Below are 20031 nucleotides of genomic sequence, written 5' to 3'. Positions count from 1 at the left end.
TGTGACCATGCTGTTAAATGGTGTGGGTGGGGCCTCTGAGATGTGGAGGGGCCCACATTTCCGACAGGTTCAAGAGTGACTGTAGTGCGTCACATTTCATCAGAACATCACCGTTGCCCTTCAAATCTACAAAGATCAAAACAAGAAATGTCCCTGTGTGTTATCTCACCCCACCCACTGCTGATTGCAGTGATCAGTTGTGTTCAGCCGGTCTGAAAATACAAGGTCAGTGTATGCTGGAAAACAAGGAAGAATGCAGTTTTTATTGCCCAACTGGTTTAAACAGATTGATTATTAGGACAAATATTTTTCCTGAGCCTAACTTGTAGCTCCTTGCAACCCACATCAACTATTATTTTTTTATTACTTTATTTTTGCACAACTTGCATTGCTTTATAAAGATATACTTTACAGCTAGAACTAAACAGAATCAGTTTTAATCTTGGAACTGCATCACTTTTATGACCACATGGGTGCAATCCAATAAAAATGACACAAGCAAAGAGAAAGAAAGAAATATTAATTAAAAAAAAGTACAAATTAAAGACTAAAAATAAATATAGGTTGCAGTTTAAAAAAATGAAAGATGCAAGAATCTCTTTGACTGTTAAAGCTGTTTTATTGAAGCTTTGAATGAATAAAAATGCATGATGGATTATTGTCAGTACCATCTTTTTACATAGTGTGATTGTATTTGGTCACTTCCACTTGCCATACTTAGTGTCCTTTGGTCAAAATGACATGGATGATAGAAGCTTTTTGACAAGGATGGTAAGAGAACAAAAACGGCATGATACACATTAAAAACAAGGATCTAGAATAAAAAAAGTTGAAGAGGTTTGTGAGGAATTGTGGCGGTTTTTGTGTAATCAGTACATTTCAAATTTGAATAAAAACATGAAAAACACCTAAAAGATGGAAAAGCAAGTCTACTGTTGTTATTCTAGTTTGTTTACTCATGTTTTTTGATAGTATTGCAACAAAACACAGATTCTCATTTTATTGAATGCTATTTTTCCACAGGGGTAGAAATAATCAAATGCACAAAAAGTGCAGAATTGACCTTTTACTTCAGCTCTGATGTTTTGTTGGGTTTAAGGTTTTGCAGCCACCCCATTACTCTGCCCAAACCCCAGCCTCCAGCTACACCAGGGGAGGATGACTTTGTGGTGACTTCATCAATCCCAGAACTGACCCCTGCGTTCAATGTGAGGGCCTTGATGACCTCACTTCTTTGACTCCACAGATTCAGGTCTGATGGCAGGCTTGTGCACCTGCGCAAAAGTGGCTGACTGGAAAAGAAATGCAGTGTTTGACAGTTACTGTAAATGTGTATTCTTGTCATACTTAAGTGATATCAGTATCTGGGATTCTTTGGTTCAGAGTGAAATCAATTTGATAGCTACTTAAACTCCCACTCCGATCATCTTTTGATCTATTTTCAAAGTTTTCCCAGTGGTATTTTAATCATGATTATCCAATTTTATCCAAATTAAGTAAAACCTGTATTTTTTTTAGGACATTCTTTGAGGACAAAAATGCTATTTTAAGCTGAATCTTCTTAACATATGTCCTTAATCTTCAGAAAAATGCCACAAGAACATGTTAAAAACACTAGAAACCCCATTTTCATCAGAGTGGGTCTTTAACGTTTCTGGCAACGTTTTCCACATGATGCAGCCAACGCTGGAGTCTGAATGTTTCAGAGGGTTTCAACGGGCACACCAAAGTCTTTAAGTTTCAGTTTAGGAGAAGATATATCCTAAAGTTATCTTCTTTATCAAAACTCGGAGATAGCTTATCATGCTTGACCTTAAACTCAAGCAGCAACCCACCTGTGCCTGTCTTCTGCCTTGACTTTCAAGTCTTGCTTGCCTTCAGCAGGGCCAAAGAGACAGCTAATATCTCTCGGCACATCTGGAATCCAACCCTTGACTCTGCAAGAAGAAATCAGACTCTTAAAAAGTAAAAACCCATACCTTTTCTCTTATATTTTAATAAGTAGATTGGTTTATTTTAAATGTTCAGCACAAACAGTTTATCAGAAACGGAAGCTCACTAAAACACAAATGTACTGGCTGAGTTTAAGGATGCATCAAGCAGCATAAACGTTCAATAAAATGAGCAACTTAACTTAACTAACCAAGCAAAAACCAAGGTAATCTACTGAAAATCAGCTCAAAGGTCTTTGGCTTTTCTGCAGTTACGTCATTTTTTTACTTCAGCTTTTTGAGGGTCATAGTAAAAACTGTTGTTGAAATGACTGGTTATCTGTTCCCTTGAGTATTTGTAATGGTGGCTTTAACTAACCACTGATCAGGAAGTTATAATACATCTACAACCTTTCAGAACTTAGTATCATTTGCTTTTTTTCCCATGTTAGGACCAATGTTGATCAATAAGCTTTAGTATTGCTGCATCTACTGCCTGGAACATCCAACAAACTAAATGTAACAAGTCTTCCAAACACGGCTAATGCACCTACTTTATTACTCTTCTGTTTCTTACCTATTCTACACTTACAATTAATGTTTTATCTACATTTTTTTTAATTTGCTCTCATATTTGAATGTTTTAAATTGTATTTGTTCTTGTCTTTCTCCTATTGTCCAACTGTTTTGTTTTTATGACATACACTGCGACATTTTGGCTAGATTGCCTTCAAAAATAGATCCTGAACTCAATGGGTTCAAATAGACATAGATGTGTAGAACAACTATGTAGGTATGCAAAGTCTCCTTAAAGGACAGTTAAAAAAAAAGTCATCTTGAGGTAATGACATATAAAATAAGTAAATAAAAAAACACTAGAAACTTTTTTTTTAACTTCCAAAATATTTTGACATAAAACAGACCAAAACCCACAAAAGCTTCCTAAAGTCTGAAACATATTCATGGAATAAATGTTACTACATAATTTGTGCTCTGGTGTCTCTTCTTCTACACATTTTTCCTTCTTGGAAAAATGATCAAATCAGTCAGAAATGACTCGGGCTATGAAGAAAATATGTTTATACATTGAGACTCTTTGAGCTTTGTTGTAAATCTGATCACGACAGAAATTGTGAGGAAGTACCTCTGAGCAAGGGATTCAAAGAGTAGGTAGGATGTCACTTTCTTTGGCAGGTAATCGGTCATTTGGGTGAACAAACCCCCAACAGCATGTGTCTCTTTACACGCCTTACACAAGACTGGCATGGAAATAGGAAAAAACATTAAATGTACTGAATCTGCTAAATCAGCTTAGGATGACTGTTTCCTGAAGGTCAACCCCTGTTACCCTTTTGTATGTTAACTGGGAGTTTCATAATGGTCTTTGGATCCACCCAATAGTGGTCTTTGTCGGGCTGCTTCGGTTCTTGCTGCTTCTCAGTGGACTTTCCTGTATCTAGCGGATCACAACAAGCATGCTTGCATTCGTCATTGTCCAGACTCCTGAAGGGCGACGCACCGCTGATCAGATCTTAAATTGGAAATTCAAAGAAAAATACAACAGATGGAAGAGTAACATCTGACTGCATAAAGGTTATAGTCAAGTTTTCTTGTCTTGTAGTCTTGACTAACAGCTTGAGTTATTGAAATACAGAAGAAAAATATTCTTACTGTTTTCTTGCAGGAAGCGAAGAGCGTCCATGTAGCCATTCTGGCAGATTTCCGCCATTGCCTGCAAGTTCCAAAATAACAGTGTTGCTGTATCTATGAACCGTAAAAAGCAGTTTACCTGTATGTACCATTATAAATCCAAAAAATCTACTGAAAACCAATACTCTTCTTCTGTTTTTTCCCTTTGCTTTAAATTGCTGGGTGTGCTTTCAATTCAATTCAATTCAATTTTATTTACATAGCCCAAAATCACAACAACAGTCGTTCCAATGGGCTTTAGGATCAACTCCACTAAAAGTTCTGATGATTTTTTTATATGTATTATATTGAGTGCTATCAGAGTCTCAGTTGACAGTGAAAGGTCTAAAATTACTTTTTTTAAAATAACGCAGTGTTCCCTAAACTGGACCAAATCCGGCAAAAGACAATTTAACAATTGTAAATTATTAACATCTTGTGTTATGTTTTTTGCTTGCTTTTTCAGCATATGACCTGTTTGTGGAATTGATCAATCAAAATTTAACATAGACTGAACTTCTATTTGAAAAATAATAGAGAGTTTGATGGACTCTAAAACCTGCAAACCTATGACCTATCTTTAATATTTAGGGTTCATGTGATAACCACAACCAGACAGATAGTCATTGCTCTGGCTAAATAAACAAACTGACTTGTAATGGAAATGGAAATATGCACTGCATTTTTGGAGTGCAGTGCATGAACCCTTAGCAGCATTATCAGAAACAAATGAAAAAAAAAAAAAAGGTTTTGATGGTTTTAATTTATTTATTTTCTTAATATACTTTCTTGTTACTACCATAGGTTTCTGAATATGGCCAACGTGTTTGTGCTGTGTCCTGCAAGACAAACATGATCCATCTGTCTCCTACCTCAGGGTCTGGGGGGAAGAATGTGCTGGTCACTCGATACAAGTTTTCTGAGTTGACTTGGATGCTGACATTATTGAAACGCACTTCATGAAAGGTCAGCGTGGTTGCTCGGGGGCAGAGGTCGCTCTCACCAGCATATGGAGAGATAGTGATGGTGTTTCCTTGGTCACAGCGAGGCAGGTTGTCACTGACAGCACCATCCACATAATGCTGGATAGACAAGAAAACGCGTTCAAGGTTAGTTAGTGCCTGAGGCTTAAACTCAAAGGTAGCATAAAGGAAAAAAACTAATTCATCGCAATAAAACAATATTTTGTGTAAACTGTTCAAATGAATTAAACCACTTCTTTCTAAGAGGGTTTTTTTTTTGTTAGAAGATCATTTCATCAAAAGGAAATAAACCCCCCTTCTAAAATCAAACATGATATAAAGATGTAATAGAAGGTGTGATGATAGAGTGCATTAGAAATGGAATAAATTCAGTGTTGCTGGTTGACTCACAACTCCCTGGTATGTAGGTGGAATAACACCACAGTAGAGAGGAACAAAGCAGCTGCATATAAGTGCCTGAAAAAAATTAAGTTTTTCAGTAAAAACATTAGACAATGTAGGAAAACCACTATATGGCATCAATAAAAACCAAACAAAAACAAGTTGCATGCCTGAATAAGATCATCTCTGCTGCTAAACTGTGAGACAAGCAAGTTCCTCCCATCAGACACTCTGGTCAGAGACACACAGAGCTTCCCGGAGGCTCGAATGTGGGCGTCCTCTGGAAGGCTGCCCAGCAAACAGTCCTGAACTAACTGGAGCAGGTTGTAAGCTGGATGCAGAGGCCCCAGTTTGTGCTTCTTGGCTTCCTTGGCCATGTGCATTAAATCTGCACAGCATTTATCTAAACACAAGTAAAGTCAGGAAAGTTATGCATGGATGCATATTGAGGGACCAATCAAACCGTTACATCAAAAATAGATAAATCTTTAAACTATACATTTGTTAATTTGCTATTGCGACATGCCAAGAAGCCAAGAAGATGCAAAAGGAAACTTAAGCAAACTTCATTCAAATTTTTTTTTTAAATAATATAATAGGGATATATAATTAAGCCTTACAATAGGTTTTGTCAAAGAAACATTGACAACAACAAAAAAGGTGAACACCATCTGTTACAAAGTCAAAGAAAAAATATATATATGTATATATATATATATACACACAGCACAGATTTCTTTAGTTAAAAATCATATTGGCCCTCCGTTAAAATGTGCATTTGCTTTATCATAAGTTTATCACATGTTATAGCTGCAATTCGGTTCATTTCATTAAATTCTTTTAACAATTAAATAGGTTTAGATTACATGTTGAGTATTACTTTAATTAGTTACAGGAAGGTGGACTCTTTAGAGATAATATTTTATTTCTAAGTATGTTCAGTCTGTCAAAAGTAGACCAAACACTCACCAAGGGGAACTCCTAGAGTCAGAATAGCAGCCATCAGAGAACCTGCTGAAGCTCCATAGATTCTTCTTGCGTTCTGTATGAAGCGAGGGAAACGCTCAAGGATGCAACTGCTGACTCCAACATAATAAATTCCCATGAAACCGCATCCTGCGAAAGAGATGCTCCATTCTTTTTCCAAATCCAACATTTTTTTTAGTCAATCGCAGAATTTAACCTGCGGAAAAGATTATGTTCAAATGCTGTCACTTTTGCACCACACCTTCAATTATCATCCAAAGGTGAAAAGTCGGATCAATGTTGGCCAACTCGTGCGTCTTCTGATGAGCTCTTCTCTCATTGGCTGAGCAAAGGTCACATGACCAGGAGGGTCGCGACAGTCAACTTTCTTCCCAGGTCTTATTCCGTCAAACTTTTGCTCCATTTGCCTTGTTTTTGTCAAAAATGAACATCCCCGTGGTGGACTTCAGCTCCTACAGCTTGGAGAAGGAAAATGTTCCAGACGAGCAGCTGCATGCACTAGTGACAGAGTTAAGAGCAGCCTTTACTGAGGTTGGCTTTGTTTTTCTGCAGAACTATGGAATTGAGCAGGAGCTGGTGAGTCGAATCTGACACAGCTCTAGTCAAACTGGTGTCAGTGCTTTAATGTGTGTGTTTGGGTTTAGGTGGATCGTGCCATGGAAACGTCAAAGCAGTTCTTTTTGCAGCCTGATGAAGAGAAACAGCCTTTCAGCAGAGGAAACTTCGAAAACTGCTTCAATCATGGCTGGGTTTCTATGGAGACGGAGAGGTGTGACCTAATTAATTAACATTTCATACTGTTTCTTAACGTTTTAAATTTGTCATCTTTATTTTTACAGTCTGAATCCAAGCAGACCTGGAGACCTAAAGGAGGCTTTCAACATTTCTTCACTTGACCCAGAAATAGTAATGACTCATTTGAGACGTTCACACTTTGATTTAGACATTGTGATCATCTGCATGCCAAAAGACAAAGTCCAGACTAATCTCATCCTAGTTATCTGTTTTAGGCTAAAGTGCAAGTCTTTGAAAGCTTTATTGATGTGTCACGTGACATGTCCTCTTGTCACCACGTTGTGTATTTCTATTTCTGTTATTTGTCGCTTTGGAACCAATGTCATGTTTTGTTGTCAGAAACGAAAAAGAGCACTCTTCTGATGGTTCCTGTCCTTTTGTGTTCTGCAGAAGTGGCCATCAAAAGATTTTCAAGAAGTCCACACGTCATTTTTCCAGCTCTGTAAAGAACTGAGCCTGCGGGTACTGAAGGTCGTGGCTCTCAGTCTGAATCTACAGCCGGACGTGATCCTGAGTGCACACAAATTTATCGGAAGTATGATTACAGATGTACCCATTTCTATAGAAGCAACTTGTGCATAGACAAGCTTGAGCACCCTAGTTGCTGAAACCTGGTTTCAAATTATATACTTTTATGAATTGACATGCACAATAGCTTTTCATCTCACAGAGAAATCTTTTCCTCTTTTATTTGGCTTCTTTTTGATTAAAAAGTTAACTTCTTGACACCTGAATTTATTTCCAGGTATGAAAACAAAATCATAGTTTATGCTTTGAAGTAGATGCTGAATCAAAGTAAATTTGGAGCAGAAGTGGTTTGATGCGTATTTGCATCAATAATCACGGCGTAGAGAGGGCTGAGTGCTTTTATCGTGAGAACGCACGTTGGGGATAAAATGAATGAGAACCCACATATGGTCTTCCCATGGCAGAGTAACCAAGTTATATGGGCGGACATTTTTTTACAGAAACTAGGTTTTCTTAGCCCCTTTAACTATTTAAGTAACCAGTTTGCATAAAATTTCAGACGCCAGTTGTTTTTTAAAACTATAAATGACCTGGTTACTAAATATTGTTCAGGCGGCGGGTGTGTGAAGTTTGTGTTAGATTTGAAGCTTTTTCATCATCTTAGCTTGATTTAGCGTCAAAAAACGTTTTCAAAAGGGCAAACAAGCCTGTGGATTATTTGGAGGAGGTGTCCAAATGGTTGCTCCCTGCTGTGGCATCAAGGGTCCCCCATAAGTTCAAAGGCTAAGCTTTCTTAGGGTGCAATGTGGATGTTAAATGCTAAATTGATGAGGTTCATAAAAGCTCCCCACCAGTACAAAAGTAATGCTTATTATTTTAACCACAGGAGCAGAGGGAAAAAGCATATTTATTTCTGTAGCAAGGTTCTACTTTTCATTTTTCGGGACTGATTGGTTGCCTAACAAGCCACCAGGTGGTTACCGGGTGAACCAAACCAGTCACAAACTTTCTTGTGTTGACCCCTAAAGTTATAGAAGAGTGAGGATGCTTAAAAAAAACGAAGCAAAAACAGTAAATCAGAGCAATATTCCTGTCCCTCCTCTCCAGCGTCCAATAAGAACGGAACAACTCTTCGGGCTCTCTACTACCCGCCACTGAACAGCGAGAATCCAAAAGAAGGTCAGATACGGTGTGGAGAGCATACAGATTATGGCACTTTCACTCTGCTATTCCAGGGTTCAGAGGGTCTCCAGGTAAATCTCATAGAACACTTCTTCTTCGCTGATACTTTTTTTTTTAATCCCTTTCTTCTGTAAAATGTGCCTCCTCAGGTGTGTGGACGCTCAGGTGAGTTCTTCCCTGCTCCTAACATACCTGGAGCTATCCTCCTCAATATCGCTGACTTGCTGCAGCACTGGACCAGTGACCAGTATATCTCTGTGGTAATTTTCTTTTACTTTCAGATATAAAAACACTTACAGATCCTTTAGGGAACTTGTCAGCTAGTTAAATCAACTGTTGACATTAAAATGAACTAGTGAGCTCTTCCATCAGTACGTGGCTTCCTCTTTGGTCAATTTATAGACTGATTCTTCTGAATGATGCGTGACATCAGAGCAGTTGTTTTATGAAGGAAACAGCAAATGGGTTTTTCTTGGATATTTACAAAAATGTTTCGTAAACTCTTGTTTGACCTTTTTAAAAAAGGACGTGTTTTACCTGCTAGCAAACTGTCAGAAGTATTTGAGATTTAAAGTTTTTGAAAATCAGAGGAGTGTTTAAAAATACGTGGCAGAAGTGTTGGGATTAACTTGTTACAAAAAAATGCAGAACCATAACATAAAACCTTTCGCTAAGGCATTACTTGTGAATTTTAAAATATTCTGCTCATTTACATATCCAGTAACTTTTGTATTACATCAGACTCCCCACCCAAAATGCAGTTGTTAAGACACAAGAATATGAGGCATTTAAGGACGAAAAGAAAAAAATCCCACCAACAAATTCTTGTTTTCTGCTTGATTTTTTTTATTTATGTAAATTGAAACTACTGAGCTAAATTTCCTGTTGGGCTGCACAGTGGCGCAGTGGTTAGCAGTCTTGCATCACAGCAAGAAATTAACTTTTGTCTTTAAGAGGCAAGAAGGCCCCCTGGTTCAACTCCCGGCTGGGAGACCTGAAGCAGGACACCAATGGGGGGGACCTTTCTGTGTGGAGTTTGCATGTTCTCCCCATGCATGCGTGGGTTTTTCCGGCTTCCTCCCACCGTCTAAAAACATGCTTCATAGGTCAATGGGTTTCTCTAAATTGTCCCTAGGTGTGAATGTGAGAGTGCATGGGTGTGATTCTGGCCCTGTGACAGACTGGCCACCCTTCTAGGATGTCCCCTGCCTTCACTCACAAGTGGCCGGGATAGATACTGGTGACCCCATGGCATGGGACAAAACGGGTTAGGAGGATGAATGAATGTCCTGTTAGCCTTCATAGACTCAAACGTTTTAATTAAATGTTGGTGTTTAAATGGGTTTAGTCCTGTTTTTCACAGAAATATCCGTTTTGTTGTGAGCTGGGTGCAGTCATTTTTACTTGCTTTTATTTGGTTGCATTTTTATCCCTTCAGTCTTTAAGAGGCAAACAGACCTCAGGTTTTTAGTTTGTTCTCCTTTGTTTTGTTTTTAAAACATAAGCAATGATTGAATCTTTTTAGGGAATAAACTGTTAGCATTTTAAGGTTGCTCCACCAATTGTTCTTTTTGTGCCTCCAATTGAAACAATATAATTTGTTAATATGAAACCATATTGCTCCTCACATACTTTGTGATACATTTATCACTTCAAATTGTATGTAGTACTTCTGCAGGCTTTACAAAAAAACAGCTTTAATGTAATGCAGGAATCATGTGACACATTCCAATATTGTAAAATTGTTTCTGTAATGAATTACATTTGGAGATTAACTTTCAGAAAACTGCATTGTCCTAACCCATAAATGATGCAGAATGTGTGTTAGTTAACATAGTATACCTGAGACAGTAGTCATTGTGCTTTTTGGTCACTGTTTTGCAGTGTCACAGGGTTTTGCTTCCCCCTGTTGGAGACTCCTGCACACGTCAGTCTCTGGCCTTCTTTCTTCATCCAGATGACGAGGCCGTGATCACCTGCCTGGATGGCTCAAACAAATACCCTCCAATCACCGCAGAAGCCCATGCTCTCAAAAAACTCAGAGACTCGTATGGAAAAAGTTAAAGTCACGCATGCTGTTATGTTGGAATGCTACCTTCAGGTAGAATTTTACAAACTCTGCGATGGTCATCCTACTTAAGAGTTACTTCTGTTACAAGTCTGATGTGCCAATTAAGAAAGTGTGTCTTGAAATGTAATGGTGATCCCAAAACAATACTTTAAAGAACAATGGAAATGTGAAAGAAGTTTAACCGGAGTGTATAAAGTTACATTTGCTTTATTGTTAACATTCACCTACAGTATTGTAGTGATTTCAATTCACAGGATGTTGGATGATCTTAGTTTTTTGAAGGGGTAAACAGGTGTTTAGAATAGAAACAAAAATATAGCAGACATCAACATGAAAAAAAAAGTGAAATTTTCTTATCGGTAATAATTCTGCATAAAAATAAAAATTTAATTAAAAAAAATACAAGTGTTTTTGTCTTTTGAATTATACCATTACTGAAGGATCGTAAGTGGTTTTAGAAAATAAACATTGCTTTATCAGAAAAAATGACACTTATACGAAGGAGTTTAAACACTAAAACATACAATCAAAACAAGCACTTGAGTCAATGGTCCATAACAGCAAAAATGTAATAAAAGAAAAGATTTAAATAATTTATACAGTGTTTAACTCCATCTGGTTCTAAGGACACATAGTAGTTTCATCTCTATTCTACCTCAGATTTGCAGAAGTAAAATTTTCTAAAACAAATGCTTTCTGGAAAAATATACTTTTTTTTAAAGTATTTTTTGTGAGGATTGGCGTAAGCCACAGCAAAGTACAGTTTGCACCAGAAATCTTAATGATCAGACCACTGCAGACCAGAACAGAGTTTTTGTTGTGATAAGAGGTCAAAACTGCAAAAAAACAAAACAAAAGGGTCCATTGTCCACACTAAACTCCAGCAGCCCCCCTCCATTCAAGTCTGGCTCATTCAGCTGACTAGGCCTGGAAGGGGAAAGTGATCATTGGCACCAAACCTCAAAACGTTTGAGCTTTAAATAATTAGGCAGTTTTTTTTTAATGTTTTTGTCAAGACATGGTTGCAAAATCCTGAACAACAGAAGACTGAGATCATGAAAATGGAAACACACCAACACTCAGCGCAGCGAGTTCTGCTAAGAATGTCCTGGGATCGGTACATCTTGTTGCTGGTGACCAGGGGGCAGAGGTTGACTGTTTCCCGGTACGACCAGCGTGGCTTGTCCTTCAGTAACTAGAGACCCTGGCTCTGCCGGAAAATTACATTCAAGGTCATGTCAGAAAACACAAACGTTCCAAGTCAGACAGCTCAGGTAAAAAGCAGAGTCATCCAGAACTTCAGACTGAGAGGATCATAACTACACAAAATGACTCACATGTAAACATTCAACACTTATCACTGTTCTGGCTTTGGGAGAACTGCAGTTTATTTCTACTTTCAACAGTCAATAATGCCACCAAAATGTATTTTTTTCTGATATTTTCTTTAGCCACAATAAAAACAATTGATTCAAAATTGCCAAAAACACTGGCAAAAGATAACACTCTAATAGGTTTCCCTTACCTTTTTTGTTATTCATATATTCACGCTTCCTCTCAAGTATAACAGTTTTGTTGACTTTTGTGTGATTTTTAAATCATGGAAATACGCTTTTTATTCACAAGCTCTTTCTCTATGTATGTGTGCCCCCGGGCTGGAGAGCCTGTTACGTTCCTGTAAAACAAAGCCCTTATATACCCTTATTTACTCAGCTGTTCTATATGGGTTTTCTCCCATCCTTCCAAACAGCTGTTGTCTGTGCTCGCAAGACCTCATTTTTAATTTAGCAAGAGGCAAAGAGGGAAAGGTCAACCAAATATTGTGCTCCCTACACCTGGAAGGAGCTACATTGCATAAATCTTGAGGGCTTGGGGTTATTAATAAATTTAAAAATATATAGCAGTAAATGGTTTTGGTTCACTGCTGACAGCTCTGATAAGGCTTCTATGGCAACACTTTTACAGTCTCTAATATTCAGATTTGTGTAAGAAGTAGGAATTTATTGGTTTTTACTGCAAGTATCTGGGGCTATAGCTTAATAGCTATGGTGTTCCTTGACAGGGTCTCTTAAAAAAATACTTTTTAATCTCAAATCTTATTCATTTGTAAAAAAAAGTATTTTTAAATATTGGAATTTGATGAAAATCCAAATGTTTTGATCTAAAAATAAACAAAAAGTGAAGGAAGCAATGGTATGGGAGTGTTTATTTTATGTGATTAGAATTTGTATTCATTCATTAAGACCAAAACCACTAATAAGCAAATCCACAGAAATCCAAATTTTTACTAAGCTGTTTATTGTGAAGTCCTATATCAATACAGATGCCTACATTAAATGCCATACTTACGTTTTATCTCAGCTTTTTGAGATTTAATCCTTTCCATTTCTTCCATTGCCTGAGAAGAAAAATAAAGTCTTAAAGAGTACATATATAAGTTATCATTGGTCAATTATTTAACCAGAAAAAAAATACATTTTTATTTACAGTCTTTAGAATCTTTTTTTAAAAAAAACTGTAGTTTAACAACATACATTAGAGATGGAAGAGTGTATTTTGGGTGTTTTAACATGTTCTTCTGGGATTTTTTACTGATGATGGAGGAAGTATATTTTGCCTAAAAACTGCGTAATCATACTTAAAAAAACGCTGGGAAAGCTTTTACAATAGATCAAAAGATGATCGTAGTGGATCTTTTACCTTCAGTCAGGTACTTTCAAACGTTTTAAATTTTTTCACCTGCTTTAGCCCCAACTTCTGATTATTCAGCTCTTCCTGTTGTCTCTCAAGTTCTTCTCTTTGTTTCTGCAGCTCAACGGACTTCTTGCTGATGTCACTTTCCTCGTTGGCCAAATGCTGCTCGTAGTCTCTCAGCTCCTCCTCGGTATATATCGGGTTCTGGTCCAAAGTCTGCAAAGACACAGAAAGAAAGGGTTTTAGAGAATGCAGGAAACATGAAAAGATTTCTAAAGTAAAAAGGTATTGGTGTGGCTGATGTAGTACTCATAACTGCATGAGTGTCATCTTAACCAAGAGAGAAGGTTCCCCGTCTTTACCTCCCACTCGTCTTTTTCAGCGAAATCCTCTTTCTTGGTGGCTGCCATGAACTCGCTGAAGGACACAAGCCTGTCTTTGTTGGTGTCCACCTGAAGCACAAGAAGCAGGTTTAGTTCTCATTTGTTTCAATCACTGGCAAAGTTTTCCAAAAGATTCTAAAATAAATAATAACTGAGCGTATCACCACTAATAACCAACAAAAACTTCTGTTCTGCTCATGTATCACTGCTTATAATGCTGTTAATCTGCATCTGCTTATGGTCGATGTACCATAGATCACTTTAAGACCCAGAGGGGCCATTAAAAACATCACTACTCGTGTTGCGAACGACGTGAAAAGAGTAAGAGACTAAATCTTTCACTAGACTCTAGAGAGTTTACAAAAGAGGTACTCAAAGCACAAAAAAGATAGAATTTGACAGTGTGGCGTTTTTCTTTTTGCAGTGGCTCACCTCATTCATAACATGCTCCTTCATTCTCAGTCTCTCTTCCTCCATCTCAACCATATCGTCCTCTTCGTTGTCAGGGTTGTACACTTTCTCTAGCTTTAAGAAATAACAAAATCTTTTTTTTTTCTTTTAAACCATCTCATCATTCGAAAGTTGTTAAAAATCAGAGCTGTACATTAAATGAATACTGACCTCCTTAGTGAAGAGAGCTTCAAGCTCACTTTCATCAAAGAAGCCATCTCCATTGCTGTCTGGAATACACAATAAAGCGTGGAAATCTCAATATCGCAATACCTGTCAGCAGTAAGTAGAACATAAAATAGAATTTAATTAAGCTGTTGATTTTGGTTACCATGCATTTTGAAAAAGGTTTTGGGATCAAAGTCTTGGGGGTCCAAACCATCGGTTTCCTGCCACACCTCTTTCAGCTGGTCTTCACTGCCCTGTGCACAAAAACACAAAAAGGCAACGGATCGCTGGAAGATCGTGAGACATTTGTTGACATCAAGAATAAATAACTTACCGGGTGGTTGACTTTCGGATGATTAGCGTGCTTCTTCTTCATCTCTTCATAGTGTTGCTCAGCTTTCTTGCGGTCTTCCTCGCTCATGCCCTTCAGACGCTCCCTCCTTTCATGCTCCTTCAACAACTCGTACTTTTTGAACTCGTCATGGCGTTCTTTGTCAAAGTTCTCCAAATCTTTGGTTGCCTTTAAATGTGAAGACATATTCCATCTGAATTTCATTAAATGTTCATCTTGAGGAGGAAACAGCCACACATTTAGTCAACAAACTGTTAGTCCCACATGTATTTGTTTAAGACACCATTACATTATCAACTTACAAAACACCAGAGTGCTAATATGGAATCTTAACCTTCTTGACCATCTTTTGAGTTATTTTAAAAGTGTTCCCGCTAGTCTTTTCTTTATGCTGCAGAACAGCAGGAGTTCATGAGAAACTACCCCCACTTCCCCTCCCTGTTGATGGGGGCTCAGAGCAGGGAGCCTGAGGCCCGCCAAACGTCACAAATACAATCTTTTTCAAGCGCCATTTTTTTTCTATCAGCTCCGGATTGACAGCAATTTGAATGAAGAAACATTCATAAATACAATTTCGAGCTTAATTTTCTTCATATATGTCCTCCATCATCAGAAAAATACAACAAGATCATGTTACACACAACCAAAAACACAATTTTCACCAGAGTGGGTCCTTAAAGAGTCAAACTGGTTAGGCGTTACAATGAGGGATGAAACCACTATTGTATTTATACGAACTTAGAACTATCATCTAAAAGTTCTGTCAAAACCTCTGATTAGAAACTAAAAGTATAAGCAACTCATGAAGTAACAACGGAACGTTTTAAGCAGTTTCTTACTCTACAGCCCTGCAGGCATCTACCTGCTGAGAAATGTTTAAACGTGTCAACAGAAATAATATCGAATCCATAACAGGTCTTACAAGTAAAGATTATAAAGGACCAGTTTTGCTTTTTAAGAAAACAAACTAATAGTAAAAATGTACGATGGGAGTAAGCTGAAAACTAATAAAGCAAAAGCACACATGTATTTTCTAGTAAAGGTAAAGACAAACAACCCTAGTGAGGCATCACAGGAAACAAACTCTGCTCTAAAATCAATAACTTTATCCATAGCAGGCCTGCTTCCCCAAACTGTAAGCATATCATGCTAACAATGACATATGCTTACCGTTATCAGAGGGACTAAATGTTATCCATCTCAGCTTTTTAATGTGTTGCTGCGACGCTCAAACGTACCGACTGGATGAGACGATCCAGGTCGTCCACCTCAAACGTGTGTGGGTTCATATGATTGAGGTGTTCAAACTGTTTCAGCAGAGTCTGGTGGTCCATGGCTTGGCCTGCACAGATACAAACATGTGGATTTTCTTTCCCATTGTAGTAGTTTTATAGTAAGGCAGGACCTTTCAGATGGCATTCAATGACAGACTGACTGTGCTAATCAGGAAACCCGTGCAACGGCTCCTCCTTCCTGGATGAGAAAATGACCTTGACATGCCTTCCTTGGAGTTTCATGGACACTTCAGATTTTTATTTTATATTTATTTTGTGTGTGTGTGTGGGGGGGGGGGTCACAATTGCAATGGCAATGGCATGGTTTAAAAGTTCAACATTCAAGTACATTTACATTGGGGAGAAGGTAAATTTCACTCTGCACTTACATTTTAATTCTTTTTAAAGACCCTCTCTGATCATCTTTCGATCTAGTTTCAAAGTGTTCCCAGTGGTCTTTTAATTATTTGGCTAATATTACTGGTGCAACAAAAGCTTCGAGGAATATTATAGCATTCCAGTCGTAAAGTTCTGATCCAAATTCCAGCTCAGACGAGGAAAACAAGGACCTAAAGGTCCTATAAGGACTTAGATCTATCTATATGTCTGACAATGGAGCGGATCAGGGAGCTTGATGCCTGCTGATTGTAGCACCTACGTCACAACTACATACTTTTTCCAGTGGCATTTTTTCATCTACTCCTGATTTACAATGATTTGAATAAAGAAATATTCAGAAATGCCATTTAAAACTTCATTTTCTTTATATATGTCCTCCACCTTCAGAAAAATGCCACAACAACAAGTTAAAAACAACAAAAACAATTTCCATCCAAATGGGTCTTTTATATCACTTTTTAATCAGCTCCCAGACAGAGAATCCTAATAACATGTCTTCCGTTCGTCATTTCTAGAGCAATCTCTTACACTTGATTACAACCTCAAGGACAACTCAAGTCTGTCAGTGACCCATCAGGTCCTTGAACACATCATAGACTTACCGTTGTGCTCCTCAGTGTCATGTTTGGCTTTGATGAGCATTCGCAACCGGTTTATTTCTTCCCTCTTCAGCTCGTCCAGCTTAGACCGAAAATTGTGCTGGACAAAGTTCAGCTCTTTGGAAAGTTTGCCTTGCTGCAAAACGGGAGTCAACATGGCACAGTTCAGCAAAAGTCAATAAACAGTTTTCAAAATAGTGGGATTTTGGCGAGACAGCACCTTGATGTCATCCATGTCGGCGTTCTTCAGCTTCTCTCTGAAATGGGGATCTTTTTCGAGGTACTCGATGACTTCCCTGAGATAGCGGTCATAGTGCAGCCCCGTGTCCTAAGGAACAAGAACACGCCAGTCAGTCCCCGGACACCAACACTCACAATTAATGAGCACTTTAACTAAAGCTGCTTTTGTTTGTCTTTCCATTAGGCTCTTGCACAAAAAGCAGATGAACTTTCCTTCAGCATCTGCCACATACCTGTCGCTCTTTGGCAACCATGTCAGCAAAGCCCGTGTTTAAATATTAGATCCCTGCATTTCCCCAAATCCCTGTGACTCACAGTGCTTCTGGGTGGCTCCAGCTCTTCCACCTCAGGCTTTCCTGTGGTCTTTTCCACACTGATGGGCACCGAATGGACACACAACCACAAACCCAACAGAACCAACCCACCTGAGGCCAAGCCCTTACCCATCACCATCTGAAAAACAGGAACATAAGATTCAATGGGTGGAGGGTTCGTCTCTACAATTTCATTTTTTATTAAGATGGTAAATCCATAACTGAATTGCAGTGAATGGAGACAAGAGGGGCCCTTACAGTAGTTTGTCCAGGTCAAAGCTACAACTCTACATTTAACGAAATGAGATCAAGTTTATACAAGTCAGAGCTAGACTCATTTACATGAAAGAGCCCAAAACACAGGCAGATTAAATTAAACTGGTTGGAAAAAATAGCAGGTTTGAAGTGGTTCATCATTATAATCGATGACAGACACAAATGCTATAAACAGGTCGTTTCAAAAATGATGGTGTTAGCTAATTCACTGCAGAGTTGACAAAAAACAAAACAAAACAAATCTATTAGAATAGCCAAAAGCGTTTAAGACTTACTGTAAAAACGGTGAGTTACGTTAATCCCCCGCCGAGCTTTCGCCGTTAAGTGCGCCTTCGAAGCGACTGAGCCCGTTTACAGCTGTCATCTATCAAGCACCAATACAAGCTCCAGGTAGCCACAGCCTACCGAAGGAGAAGGAAAAAAAAAAGATCGTGTTCACCATGGCAACGCCCCGCCCCCGATCCATCGTATTGGACAATGGGGAGTGTGCTCGCAGCCTAAAACAGTCGCGTTGGGAGCTGATTGGATGCTCCGCCTGTCATTCAAACGGTATCAAACTTTAAGACGAGCTCTAAGGTGCTTTGACCCAAACTGTACGTGGCGTTTGGATAACCCCCGGAAAAAGCGGACTCAGGGTTGACGTGAGGAATACACATCCCTGAAGATTAGATTACAACTCGTTAAACACGACGTGCTTACATTTTACAGCACATTGACAATGAAAGCTGGCCTGGATAAATTCAGCACATTAATAATATTCATATTTTTTAGAAGAATTTGTACAAAGATTTAATTTAGCATAACATTCACTTTTTTGCGTTTGAAAAGATAGGTTTGGTTGCACCTTACCAATTTCTGCAGGCCACAGGGTTGAAAATCGATACAAGTATTACTTATTATCTTTTTCTCAGGGAATGAAGCTAACTGTTTAACTTACTGTTACTGACGACCAAACAAAAATGTAAATACGTAATATAAATAAATCATAAATCAATTTACACAAACTATGTTGCAAAAATATTACAAATAGTATAGAGTAGATACATTTGCTCTACCCAATCTTTTGGAAAGCTGTTTGATGAGGTCAAGTCCAGCAAATCTTGTTTTTCTCTGCTAAATTCCTCCTTTAACTTTCCAACATAGGTTATGGTAACGGGTCCGACAGTGTGTAGTGGTTCACATGTCCCATTGGTAATAAGTATGATTAAAAATATTTTGTTTATAAAAAACCCATAGTTGCAAGAGACAGTCATGAAAGAGATAAACAATACATTTTAATGTAATTTTAAATGTTTTAAATTTGGACATTAAAAGGGCATTTTAGGGGGTCCTCCAGACTTATTTGGTTTTTACATTTTCAAGCATTCGTTTTTGTAGTTTTGCTGTCAAGACAAGTAAATTTAGTCATTTTTTTAGTATATTGTTCATGGATTATTTGAAATATGATAGTTGGGACATAAAATATTCTCTATTTCTGGTATCATCCAAAAGTAACCATAATTGTTAAAAAAAAAATTCAAAAATTCAAAGCATGGGTTTGTCGACGATGCCTAACTTCGTCCACACGGTGGCGCTGCGTTTCTGTGTGAGCCAAAGGTCGTCCGGCAGAAACGTTCCCATCAACCGGGTCCAACCAAAACTCCGACAATCAGCCCAACAGGAACTGACGTCTCCTCTGTGCAATTGGACGGAAAATGCAGCTGCAGGAAAAATGGCTCCAAATACCGCACCGCTGAAAGGTGAGAAACAAACACCTTAACCATTTTTAAAAGTTTTAGCTTGCAGTTATCCGAATTTACCTTTACATCTTCGTTGTGTCCAAGAGTTTGCCGCGGCAGAAAGGACTGCGTTTGTTCGTTACTTCTGCGTTCAGTTGGCTGGACCTAAGGAAATAGTTGTCCTGACACTTTTAAATTATTAAATCGTTCTCTTTCTTACCGCTGACTGTTCGTAGGGGCTGCCGGTATTCGGCTAAACCTCTTCGGGTAAATGCGTCCATGATTGAGGTGTGTTTGTTGTTGTTTTGTACAGGGGCGGTAGGTTTAGCGGCTAAGTTAGCATTCAACAGTTAAAAGTTAGAGTTAACACAGCAGCGCCTGAAAAAGGCGACAAAACGGGCCGTTTTTCTACATATCTGAGCAAGTTACAAGCAATATAAAACCTGCTGCCCTTTGTCAACAATATAATTGTCAAAAAAATGAAGTTGCATTTAACATACGAACACATTTTGAAGTCATACTATAGTAACACGAGCGCTTTAGCGAAAACCCTTAGATGAAATGACTTTGCTGTGACAAAAGTCGATTTTTTAGCCTTAGTTTTTCCTTCATACCACTTTGTAACAATTAGTTTACACATACAAAAACCAAAAGCAAACCAACACCGCCTACAGGGA

The 20031-nt window shown here is 38.2% G+C and overlaps 4 protein-coding genes across 4 annotated transcripts in view; 2 read left to right on the top strand and 2 right to left on the bottom strand.

Moving 5' to 3' along the window:
• Positions 1 to 602: 602 nt before the first annotated feature.
• LOC101155345 (patatin-like phospholipase domain-containing protein 2) lies at positions 603 to 6276 on the bottom strand. Its single transcript, XM_004069450.4, has 9 exons — positions 5954 to 6276; positions 5155 to 5387; positions 4994 to 5059; positions 4493 to 4702; positions 3603 to 3663; positions 3280 to 3462; positions 3076 to 3190; positions 1836 to 1937; positions 603 to 1292 (listed from the first exon to the last, which is right to left on the bottom strand). Exons 1-9 carry the CDS (start codon positions 6138 to 6140, stop codon positions 1067 to 1069), a joined length of 1383 nt encoding a protein of 460 aa, XP_004069498.1. The 5' UTR covers positions 6141 to 6276; the 3' UTR covers positions 603 to 1066.
• A 17-nt stretch (positions 6277 to 6293) lies between these two features.
• On the top strand, positions 6294 to 10892 carry LOC101162596 (uncharacterized). The gene is made up of 7 exons (XM_004069397.5): positions 6294 to 6547; positions 6616 to 6740; positions 6811 to 6877; positions 7157 to 7301; positions 8342 to 8487; positions 8566 to 8676; positions 10301 to 10892. Exons 1-7 carry the CDS (start codon positions 6395 to 6397, stop codon positions 10478 to 10480), a joined length of 927 nt encoding a protein of 308 aa, XP_004069445.1. The 5' UTR covers positions 6294 to 6394; the 3' UTR covers positions 10481 to 10892.
• LOC101162363 (nucleobindin-2) lies at positions 10679 to 18051 on the bottom strand. The gene is made up of 14 exons (XM_004069396.4): positions 17912 to 18051; positions 17362 to 17499; positions 17027 to 17134; positions 16810 to 16942; positions 15773 to 15876; positions 14517 to 14702; positions 14346 to 14436; positions 14186 to 14244; positions 13997 to 14089; positions 13544 to 13633; positions 13227 to 13397; positions 12837 to 12885; positions 11561 to 11697; positions 10679 to 11414 (listed from the first exon to the last, which is right to left on the bottom strand). The coding sequence occupies exons 2-13, from the start codon at positions 17497 to 17499 to the stop codon at positions 11585 to 11587; spliced, it is 1335 nt and encodes a 444-aa protein (XP_004069444.1). The 5' UTR covers positions 17912 to 18051; the 3' UTR covers positions 10679 to 11414; positions 11561 to 11584.
• Positions 18052 to 19240: 1189 nt separating this feature from the next.
• Positions 19241 to 20031, top strand: part of pik3c2a (phosphatidylinositol-4-phosphate 3-kinase, catalytic subunit type 2 alpha) — a 58759-nt gene continuing 57968 nt past the window's right edge. The window contains exon 1 of the mRNA XM_011475791.4: positions 19241 to 19375. The gene's annotated coding sequence lies outside the window, so the exon portion shown is untranslated. The remainder of the gene's footprint in view (positions 19376 to 20031) is intronic.

This window comes from Oryzias latipes, chromosome 6, assembly GCF_053564925.1.
Source record: "Oryzias latipes strain Hd-rR chromosome 6, Olatipes_Hd-rR_3.1".
NCBI classification, from domain to species: Eukaryota; Metazoa; Chordata; class Actinopteri; order Beloniformes; family Adrianichthyidae; genus Oryzias; species Oryzias latipes.
Note: the sequence above shows the minus strand (reverse complement) of the source record. Positions and strands in the feature narration are given on the sequence as shown.